The sequence below is a fragment of the Phodopus roborovskii genome, unplaced genomic scaffold (assembly GCF_943737965.1).
Source record: "Phodopus roborovskii unplaced genomic scaffold, PHOROB, whole genome shotgun sequence".
Classification (NCBI taxonomy): Eukaryota; Metazoa; Chordata; class Mammalia; order Rodentia; family Cricetidae; genus Phodopus; species Phodopus roborovskii.
Window position 1 is genome coordinate 69,944,961 of NW_026126418.1, and position 11,355 is coordinate 69,956,315.

At 46.5% G+C, this 11,355-nt stretch overlaps 1 protein-coding gene across 1 annotated transcript in view; it reads left to right on the plus strand.

Moving 5' to 3' along the window:
• The window catches only part of Ddx31 (DEAD-box helicase 31), a 68,708-nt gene extending 58,962 nt beyond the window's left edge, over positions 1-9,746 (plus strand). Inside the window, exon 20 of the mRNA XM_051185006.1 lies at positions 9,491-9,746. Coding sequence (XP_051040963.1) covers positions 9,491-9,659 — 169 coding nt within the window. The 3' untranslated portion in view covers positions 9,660-9,746. The remainder of the gene's footprint in view (positions 1-9,490) is intronic.
• The last annotated feature ends 1,609 nt before the right edge of the window (positions 9,747-11,355 follow it).

Genomic DNA, 11,355 nt, shown 5'->3' on the forward strand with positions numbered 1-11,355 from the left:
CCTTTTTGGTCCTCCTAGATGTGGCTGTGCTTGGTCAGGGAGGAGAGCTTGCTGAGGGTTGGCTCTACCAGGCCAGCTCAGCGCAGCTAAGCATTTCCTTAACCTCCACACTTCTAAAGCCCTGTCAATCTTTCGTGTCTCAAGTAAACATCCTTATGGAAATTGCACATGACAGGCAATTCCTTGTAGAGAGACTTGCCCCTACCCAAATTAGCACAAATGCCTCATCTTTGGAGCCCACACTGAACAATTCAAAAGCTTTGGTGTGTGGCACTATTCATATTGACAGCCTTCACTGTGCCAGTGTGTCATTGTAAGCAACCGGTAAGTGCAACTGTACATGAACTTGACACATTGGTTCTGTTTGTTCTCCATTAGCTGTTTCCCTTGCCCTCCCCTTGCTTCTAAGTCTATCAGTGTCCCTTACAGGTTGGCTAAGTCATGTGTGTGCGCGCGTGCACGCGCACACGGGCGTGTCCTTGGGCAAGCAACAGCTCCTCCGTACCTGTTCATTTCCCTCTTTGCTTCAATGTCTGTGTAAAAAACAAGCATTTGGCCATTATGGCGATGCTGTGACTGTCTAGCCCTTCTGCTGGCCTCCAGTATCGGAGTATTCCAAGAACTGAGGATCAGTGTATGTGTGGAAGTAGCTACAACCTTCCAGCACTCTGGAACAACCTTGAAATCAGAATCAGGTCCCCTGAAGATGAGCACTAAGAAGCTGCAGCTGCATCACCCTGGGAAGCAATCCTCATCATTAGGAGCAGCTTGCTGCCAATTTTTATGTGGCATTTACAACCTCCCTAATATCACTTAATTAGCTGAAGGAAAACCTGGAATGCTGCCCATTGTGAAATTTTTCTCAATTTCTTTGAGCCAGTTATTCTGCAAAAAACAGATTGGCCAAATTTGAGATGAGAGGCTGGGCACAGCCACACTTGGAAGCACAAGGCTTTCTCCATGTATGTCTACTACACCTGAGTTGGGGCTCTCCTGGTCCATCCTGCTGCACACAGCTTTGGTCCCTTGGGCCTCTTCTTGACTTCCAAAACTGTGTTCATGAAGATCAGCTTTTGGTTGCTGACTTCTGAATACCTGGATAGAATCTTTACATGCCCCTGTGCCACTGCTGTGCAAGCAGCCCACTCATACCCTTAAACCTGCCCAGCCCTGGCTTAGAACCTTTTGGTTACATCCTGTTGCTTAGCACCTGCTTCCCTGATGGTCCCTGGTGGCCTCTCAGCCTCAACTGATACCCTGCTGTCACGTTTGAGACCTGGGCCTGGACTGGGCTCTCCTCTTAGACAGATGTCCTCACTTGTTCTGACACAATGATGCTGTCATAACTTTGTGTGAGATGTGTGTATGGTGAATGTCTCTTGAAGTACCTCAGAAGAATCCTCATCAGGTTCATGCTCACTGTATGCCCAACACAGTCCTGTCACATGGTAGGTACAAAGGATATCCTTTGGATTTAATGAATGGAATTATTCTAGAACTCTGAGGGAAGAAAACAGGAATTGTTCTACTGTGAAGGGAGGTGAGCTCAGTTATTATTTCGTGAACTGTGAAGATGACAGTCCCTGCTTGGAGAAGCAATTTTTCAGAGCTCTGTGTGTTGGGTGGCAACCCTTCTGTGTGGAGAAGAGTAGGGCTAGACACCTCTGCTTTGCAGAAAGTCTCCAGGAAGAATAGCCTGGTCCAGCTTCCCCTTTGTCTCTGGCTTCCCTCCTGGGTGAAAGTGTGGAAGAGAGCAGGCTTACCATCACTGTCTTCTAACCACTCATCCAAGGGCTGAACTCAGTCTCAATTGGGGACCAGAGAGAAATAAGACCACCAGCAAGAGCTGTGGAGACAGATGGACATGGATAGGAAAACAAAATCTATTCCTAAAGTCTGCTGAGGAGCATTGTGAAAAACCAGGATCCTAGGTCCCATGTGACTACATACAGACTTGACTTGGGGACTGGAAAAGGTGTCCTTAACAACGTAACAAAAAGAGCTATGCAAAGGGCCTTTGACCAGGCAGTAAACTTGGAAGTGCAGGCTGGGTGCTCTAGAGCCCTTGTTCTGAGGTCATTAAGAAGGTGGCTGAAGTACTAGAAAGATGGTTCAGCAGTTTACAAACACTAACTGCTCTTCCAGAGAACCCAGGTTCAATTCCCAGCACCCACATGGCAGCTCACAAGCATCTGTAACTCCATTTCCAGGGGACCTGAAACCTAAAGCAAAGTACTAATGCACATAAAATGTAAAAAAGAAGAAGGTAGCTGAATGAGCGACTCGGCTCTTCTAGACAGAGAACTATAAATGCACAGGGCACTGAATCTACCTGTCAGAAGCTCACAGTATGTTCACAGGCTCATCCAAGTGACCGGCCTCATTGGGCCCTCTTCTCTGCAGCTCTGGTAATTGTATACCCTGCTGCCCTGGACTCTGGGGGTAATTACGGTTCTGTACACACAACCTTTACATCTGCCCTTTTGTTTCTACCACTCCCCCCCTCCCCAAATCTGGCATTGTGCGATTACCAGCTTTCTGCCTCCTTGTGGAACAAACACACCCTCATCCCCACCCGGCTAATGAGGCCATTAGAGGGAATTCACAGTGACCTTGAGCTTCCTTCTACACCTGAGTCACCTGCAGACAACAGGAGCCATAGGGTATGCTTTCTGTCATACAGTCAGGGCTGACAACAAAGAGCAGGAGCCCAGTCAGCTTGTCCTAGGAGGATGTTGGAGATGGCGATGTTTGCTGCTAGAGTCATCCAAGCACTGGAATTAGAAGCTGCAAACTGGCCACACCAGACAAAGCAGCATGCTGCAGGAGAGTAGTTCTCATTAAACTGCCTGCTCTGGCCTACCTAGTCAAGAGAGGACATGGTAGACCCCAGCTTTTCCCTGCTACCCACAGTTTATTTTTCCTCACCCTAAAAACTGCTGTGAGAACTGGTTTCTTTAAGCCAGCCCTACTCCTGTTGTGCTACCTCTGTAGTGGGAGGGAGCATGCTCCAGCCTCCTCTCAATCTATTCTCTAGAAACCAAGGCCTTCTCTGGTTTTGACCTATATGAAATATCTCCAAGTCTTTTGCAGATGTCACCTTTATTGTGGCCTATAAGTAGCAATCAAAAAAATAAAATTAACTTGTTAAACATCAAGAAGAGGAGGACTGCTGGGTTCAGGGGAGATTGCCTGCCTTTAATTCTAGCAGAGGGTGATGGATCTCTTGAGTTCTAGAATAGCCAGGGCTATGCAGAGAGACCCTGTTATGAAGGGGAAGAAGGGCATTGAGAACCGGCCTCCCAGATCACCAGTGGGCTGCACCCAACATGTGGTGTGAGTTCTTTTGACAACAGCAGGGTTCTTTCTCCTGAGGACTCATGCTTTCTGCTAAGCTTATTCTTTGTTGTGTACATTATCCTATGGAGACCCCACCAGACAACTGTGACCAAATGAGAAACTGGAGCCCAGGCCGAGCTACTCCCCTCTCTGTATTTTTGCATGTTCTGCTGGAGTGCCTATTTCTTCTAGAGTCATTCTTGTAACAAATGTGTAGCCCTGTAAAAGGGACTATATGTTTTTTCTCTTTTACTGTGTGCATGTGCTGCAATATGCATGTGGGGGTCAGAAGACATATGTGTGGTGTCAATTCTCCAACCACTGTGTGCGGGTTCAGGGCAGTGATTCAGACTCAGGTCAGCACAGCAAGCACCTTTACCCAGGAAGCCATCTTTCCAACCCAAGGAGATGTTTATTTTATGTGAGATCATTTTTTGTGTAACCAAAGAAATGGACTTAGAGCAGGGACAAGGTTGTATATAGAAAAATGGAGTTTCACACTAAGCATTGAACCCTAGGGTGGGCTTCACGGCTCTGCTTGTGGGAAAGCCGACAGTAGGCTTGTAACGAAATACTTGTGAATGAGTTCTGGCTCTGAAGTGGTGTCAGTTTCTCTGGGTGCAGAGGTAGTATGGTACCATAGAAAGGGCCTGGTTCTGGGGTTGTCCCTTTCTGACTAGTCCCAACTTGGTGACAACTTCTGTAAAGTAGGAAGGGCAGAAGATTGTCACTTAGTGTGGGAGGATTTGTGAATGCCTGGCTTTTCTAGTACTGTGCAAAGTGGCCAGGAGATACTTTGTTCTCTTCCCCCATCCTACTTCCTGACTCCACCCTAGCCTAGTCTTCCTCTCTTTCTTCTGATGACTGATATGGCCTATACTACACTAAGCCCTGTCTCCATGGCTTGCCACTTTCAGGGATGCCCCCTCCCTAGTGGCCCCAGCACACCATTAGAGCCTCACCAATATCCACTGGTGGAAATCCTGGCCTAAATGCTGTGTTTGCACCATTTGCATGTGGAAACATGAGGTGCTGGTGTCACTAATCATCCAGTCCCAGGTCCACATGAGACCAGAGATCAGATGATGGCCCCTTATCTCCTCCCCTTCCTACTTTCCCATATTATTCTCACTAATAATAGTCAATACTAACTCATCTGGTTCATGAAAACCATTCACACATAGAGTAGAGGCTGCCTAGCACAAGTGCCCAGGTGGTATTTCTGATGATATAGTTCATGGTAAATGTCTGCAGGAACTGTGTCTCAGTGTCTACCACAGCCAGGCACTGGCCCTCTGCCACAAGTCATCTGTTTTCACCCTCTTGTGGTTGCAGATGAGGCTGCCTGGAGCTGCACTGCTATCAGCATGGTAGAGCCGGATCCCATCCTAGGCCTTGCAAGTCCAGGTCAGATCTGACCAGCTCAGCTAGATGATTGCACACATAAGAGTTCCTTCACCCACAACAGGTGGTGGTGGCACACACTTTAATCCCAGCACTCAGGAGGCAGAGGCAGGTGGATCTCTATGAGTTCGAGGACAGGCAGGGCTACAAAGAGAAACTGTCTCAGAAAGGGGGGAAAAACGTTCTTCTCCCCCTCTGTTTTCAGGGTCAGGCCCTCATAACTGACCTAATTGAAGATCACTTTCTGAACCCATCCTTTTGGCCCAGTAGAGAACTGTGGGTCTGCTGTCCTTTCTGTAGATGTGATTAGACTGAGAGTATCACTCAAATCACAGAAGTATTAGACAGGAGAGACCCAGAGCCCTGGATTTGGGCCCAAGATGCTGTCCTAAACTGCTTAATCTTGGTATTCCCAGAATCTCACCATAGCAATTTAAATATGCTTATTTTCCAGGACTGCCTACTACTTCTCCATCTTAACAATAATCCTTAATATTTTTATGAAGAACTGAAATAAAACCAATATTCTTCCATGCTCCTGCTGTTTGCTCTCTATGCTCAGGCCCTTTCTGAACTTATGGTTGACTTGAGGTCATCAGCTAGGTGAGTGCCAGAGCTGGGTTCCAACCACTGCCAGCAGGTTCTGTTCCTCTACCCACCTCAGTTGGATCCTGAGAATCAAAGATGCAACCTTGGGTGGGTAGCCTGCCAGTCAACAACTCTGCCCAAACAGCCCAAAGCTGGACCCAGATATGTCGCCTTTCCTTAACCATCAGGTCGGATGTTAGATGGCTCCCCTCTAAGAGGCAAGGTGATCCTCCTACATTGGCTGCTGCTCCACCTGAGCTTTATGCTGTCCTAGGGGGAAGGTGCTCCCTTCTCTTTCTGTCATCTGAAAGCCAACAGAACCCTTGATGTGTTAGGATCACTTACCCGCCAGCCTGGTCCCACAGCCACGTCAGTCCCAAATAATACACAGAGATGCTGTATTAGTTATGAAACTGTTGGCCTGTTACTAGCATTTATTAGCTAACTCTGTCTTAAATATTAACTTATTTCTATCTAAGTGTTTCCATGTGTTCTTAGCTTACCAGAGAAAGGGTCCTGACCTCTTACTCCTCTCGACTACATCTCCCAGAATCCCCCTTGTCTCCTAGTCCCTCCTATCTTGTCCCCTATAGGCCAACAGTGCTTTATTCATTAACCAACAAGAGAAACATATTTACAGAATGACCTCTCCCATTATTGATCATAAACTCTCATTTCCTCCTCAGTTTAGCCAGGCACATTGGAGAAACTTGCAGTCAGCCTGAGGTCACCTGAGGTCATCACTGCTTTCTGGATTGTATACTTACACTCGGAATCTTCCAAATTAGAAAGCAGTTGAAAAGGAAGAATTGATCCTTTGAGCTATCTTAATTACAGTGCAATAGAACAAAGCTTGAGAAACCAAAGCCAGAAGGCAGTGAAGTTTTCATAAATAGAAAACCAAATACTTTTGAAATTTGAGCATAGGACAAACTACAGTTTGTTTCCTGTAAAGAGAATATACTGATTTTTTTTCCCCTCGTTATATTAAAAAAAAAAAAATACCCATTTTAAAAACTAAAAAGTAGAAGCCAGAAGTTACTCAAAAACTCAGTCTAAGATTAGCTTGGATTTACTCTTGAGTGTCATGGATGACTCTTGGGAAGAAATAGTTGTATTCATGCCTTAAGGCAGCATAAAACCAAGATGGAGTTCAAGCATTATCCATCAAGGAGAAGGTATATTGGATGGTTTTGAAATCTTAAAAGACTTTGCTGTTCATGGTCCTAAAGGTATTTAAAGATAGTGATGATAATAATAATAAAAAAATAGTTGTAGATTTAAAGCACATCTTTTCCTGTCCCAAGCCAGATATGGTAGTGCATGACCTTAATCCCAGCACTCAGGAGGCAGAGGTAGATGGAGTTTGAAGCCATGCTGATCTATAGAGCGAGTTTCGGGGCAGCCAGGGCTACACAGAGAAACCTTGTGTCTCAAAAAATAAAAGAATTAATTAATAAATGAAAGCAGTAATAAATCCTGTCCTGCAAAAGAGTGCTGTGAGCAAAGCCCTGGGTTAAATTGCTTTTTAGGTAGGAAACTGCCTGTTGAGTTTGCAGGTGATGTGAAGAGAGTGTTCTGCAGTCCCCCTTCAAGATCTTGGTGCAGTGGGGTGGTTACTGGTTAGGTTGACTACCTTACTAGCAGTGTAAGGTGGCATCTGCTTGTCCTGCTGAGTAATCCAGCATGGAGACAAGGTCTTCAGCCTTCACTGTGAGAGAGTCCCCTGCAGTTAGAGAAACTGACCTGTTGCTTGGTAACCACAAGATTTCCACAGTGGATGCTCAGGAAGCCTGAGTCAGAGGGTCCAGGTATTTGGAGGGCTAGAAGTTGGCAGGATCCTGGAAGAATGGCAGCTTGTCAGAAGGCATGAATGCTGGATGCATGCTTGGGTTTAGAGGGGTTCACCTTCCCGTCTATGGTGCACGTTCTCGGCTAAGAACAAATAAGGGAATTGGGAGATGATTGTGGGAGAAGTGCATCTTGTTGGCATGGCTTTTGTGACAGCATTGAGGCCCTGCAGGATTGCCTGCCTACAAGTGGCCTGAGTTGGAATGTGTAGGCACCTGCTTGTTTGCTGTATGAGTCGGCTGCTGGGTTTGCAAGAGATAGCCAGAAGTATGACCAGGATACATGAAGGTAAGCGCAATAACCTCTACCTGTTAAGCATGCACTGCCACTGAGTCTACCCAACCCCGAGACACACTTTCTAGAGTTGGTCTGTCATTGTAGTTCCAGAGCTTACCTCCTGCTGCCCCACCCAGCTCTCTGCCTGTGAACAGACAGTTCTGGGACATTGCAGAGGATCGTTGAGTGTGTTGTCTATGGAGGTATCACATCAGGCAGCTGAAGACATAGGTATGATGCTCTGAGCTGCTTCCTACAGCCTTCACTTGCTCTGTAGGCAGTTCATGTTTCAGTCACCAGATGAGACTCTGGTTACTATTGTTTTCAGTGATGGCAAGAGCAAGGTTTCGTTTTGTTTTTGTTTTTTTTTTTTTTTTTTTTTTTTTTTTTTTTTTTGCTGGGGAGGATATTTTGAAATTTTGCATATCTTGAAACTCAGGTTATTACATTCAAAATTATACACATTGTGAGCAGCTGCTTCAAATAAGAGGGAAGAAAAAGTGTCCCGTCCTGTCAACCTTTTGCTGTCTGTCATGTAACCTGACTAAAAAATAAATTACGAGTACAGAAAGTTGCAGCCTTTGCTGTGGAGCAAGTCAATGCCCCACCACCACAGCCTGTCCACCTGCACAGGCCTGGAAGCTCAGCCCTGGCCAGGAACATGGCAATCCGTGTGAGAGGTCAGCATCAACAGTACTGCTCATTGTGGGGAGGGGGCTATAAGTAGAATTTGTCTCCACCCCAAGCTGACCTGGCAGTGGTTTTCAGTCTACAGGTCTTGTTTCCCCTATATAATTCTGATTGTGATCCCCACAATAGTCTCTGGCTGGCTGGCACTTCCCTGTGTGATGCTAGTGGTCTTGAGCCCTGCCCCAGCACACTTACTGAATAGACTTCCAGCCCTAAATATCATTGCTAACATACCTTTCCCACAAATCTTTTTCCCTAGCAGGGTTGACTCTTCCTCTTTCAGGAAATAATAAAAAAAAAAAAAGCAGGATCTTAACAACTGCAGCCCTACATACACTCTGGATGGGGGGGATTATAAATGGCTTCACCTTCGTTATAGTAGCATCTCCACCCTTCCTAATAAGGCTAATAGCACCAGTGCAGGCTGTGTCCAGTCTCTGACTACCACAGTACAGAACATAATGTCATGTTAGAGAGCAACCAGAGGCCTTTCTGGAGTTCCTTACACTGAGTTTTCCTGGGTCTCTGTCATGTAGGGTGCTGAAGTACTTGCTGGAAAGCCAGTATGGACTTACTGGTCATTGCCTCCAAGTTGGTGCATTTTATTCTTATGGTTCCATTCTTACTCTTCAGTGCATGAATGACTTTCTGCAAGTTTCCTCTTCTGACCAAGTGGTGAGACTGCTGTCTTTCTGAAGTTTCTGGGCTTCTGTACTAAAGCTGATGTCAGGCTTTGGCATTTTGTGGGTCAGGACAGGTCTGCATTCCTTCCAGCCCAGGTCTGTGCAGTGGCTGTGCTCACATGGCTCTCAGGCTTGGAATTTGAAGGATCAGGGTGGTTTCTGCTATCTAGTGAGTGCTGCGGAGTCTGTGTGGATGCCCTGCCTTTCAGGCTGGCCTAGCAGCAGTGTGCCTACAGTCTCCTAGACCTCAAGGGTTCACCCCTGACGCCCTGAACATGTAAGCATTGCAGCTGTTTTACGCTGTGGAGTTTCTGTGGGTTTTCCCATCCACCTGCAAACTGCTGTCTCATACACCTCATTTGCCATCAGAGTGTGAGAGTGTACATTTCTTCTCTCCCTCCACCCCTCATGAAAACAACACAGAACAAAGCCTCACTTTTAAAAATGCCATGATATTTTGCCACCGTTATGAAAATCTGTCAGCACCGTATCTAATCTTCTGGTGCATAGAATATCAAAACAAGTGCTACTGAAGAGATTGCTCTTCTGCTAATACAAAAATGTCAGCCTCCTGGTCTCTCAGCCAGCTGCTGTCAGCCTCTTTCCAAATGGAAGAGAAAAACACTAAAGTCTTCCCCTCTTCTGTTACTGTTCCTTAGGCCTGACCCTCGGAGGAAGACCCAGAATAAGCACCACTTTGTGCTCGCTGAAGTCCTGCACTCAGAATACTCGAGTGGTCTGGAGGCCAGCGGCATGAAGAGTGGAAAGCAAGGCAAACCTCGGGGCTTTCAGGTGGCACCCAGCAAGCCAGGGCCATGGAGAGAATGAAGCTGCTCCTACGACCAGAAGGCTCACCACCAGCCAGCAAGCTTCTTTTGGTTGTTTTTAATCTCTACAGGTCAGGGTGGATCGTCAGACCCCACCCCCCACCCCCCCCACCCCCCGCCTTTAGATTGGTGTCTTGTTCTTATCAGGGAAGCTTCTGCATCTTTCCCTGAACACAGACCCTCACCTGTTAGAGGAGGAGCCCTGGTGGAAACCAGTAAGCAGGGGCTAGTGCTAGACAGTCACCTACCTTGCTCAAGCCTCTTGCAAGATTGTGCATAGGGACAGCAAAGAATCCTGTGTGTCAGCCTGGAAGAGTGTGGCTCCTGGCAAGCTTGCCAGATGAAGCTGCCACACATGTATTGCTTGAGTTTGTAAGAAGGGATGTTAAAAAAAATTGTACAAAAGGATAAAGTCTTTGTTGAATAGCCTTTTTCTTAGTATCCATATACTCTGTCAGGAAGGGCCAAGAACATTTTTGCTTTGGGTCAAAAACCCAAATGTGTTGGCAGCAACACTTTTTTCTTCCATAAGCACAGCATAGCACCATGTGCATTGCCTCCCCTTTCATGTCCACAGAAGACTCCCTGTCTCTGGGCTAATTGACTTACTGTTGCCTTTTTATTATTGCCTTTGAAGTCAAAAGGCACCAGCACCCGAGCTTGTCTTTTCCCATCAGAGCCTGTCTTCGAGGTCTGAGGTCTTTGTGTTATGACCTAGACCCAGAACCCCCACATGCCTTTGTGTTTCTGGGAGGTTTGAAAGAGGACCCCTGGAGTGTATTGATTTCTCAATAAATGTAAGATTTGGACATTACAGAGGACTCACGAGAGAAAGGGTTATAAAGCTCAATGTGCTCTGTTTGAGCACCATTCTGTGCCTGCTTTCCTCCAGGTTCCTGTGTGCCCAAGCCCTCTGAAGGGCCTAAGACAAGTGTAGTACCACTTTTCCCTTCTTCTGAAGGCAGGCAGGGTGGAGGCTGTTTCAGGGAAGAAGATCCGTTGACACCCACACTAGGAAAAAACCCTGTGCCGGGGGAGCACTGCCTTACCAGGACTGGACGTCACAGACTTGGAGCCTGTGGGTGACATTTGTAAGGATACTCTGACGCTGCAGCAGGTGTGGAACTGACTGGACAAATCGGCCACCTTTCTTTGGATTTGTAATGACTCACATGCTTTTGATGGGAAATGAGGGATCAGACTGAAGAGTCAACCAGCTGTGTGAAAACAGGATTAGTGCCTGTAATCAGGGATGGCCACCTAACAATCTGTGTCTGCCTCCCAGCAACAGGCCCCTAAGGGCTCAGCTGCAGGGCAGTGAGGCGTGCTGGGACCTTACTGAAGTAGCAATAACTCTAACCCTAAATTTGGAATTCATACATGCAGTTTTCCAACTAGTAGTGGTGTCTTCACAGATGTTGGCGACGTCTGCTTAGGTAGTCTTCCTGCTTAGTTAACAGTACCCAGTCATCAGGAGACAGACTCAGTGAACTTAGGGTTAGTGTTCTCTAATTTAAACAACCTTAAAATGAGTCTCTTATGGATCTTTATAGGATGTGCATCCCAGGTATCATTGGACACAATGTTAGCCTAATTCCAGTGTATATAGTCTGATTTTGTGTGTATTTTTTATCGTACCTTTTTCTAAGGCCCCAGACTTGACATTTTTCTCATATCTGTTACCATATTAAAGTCCC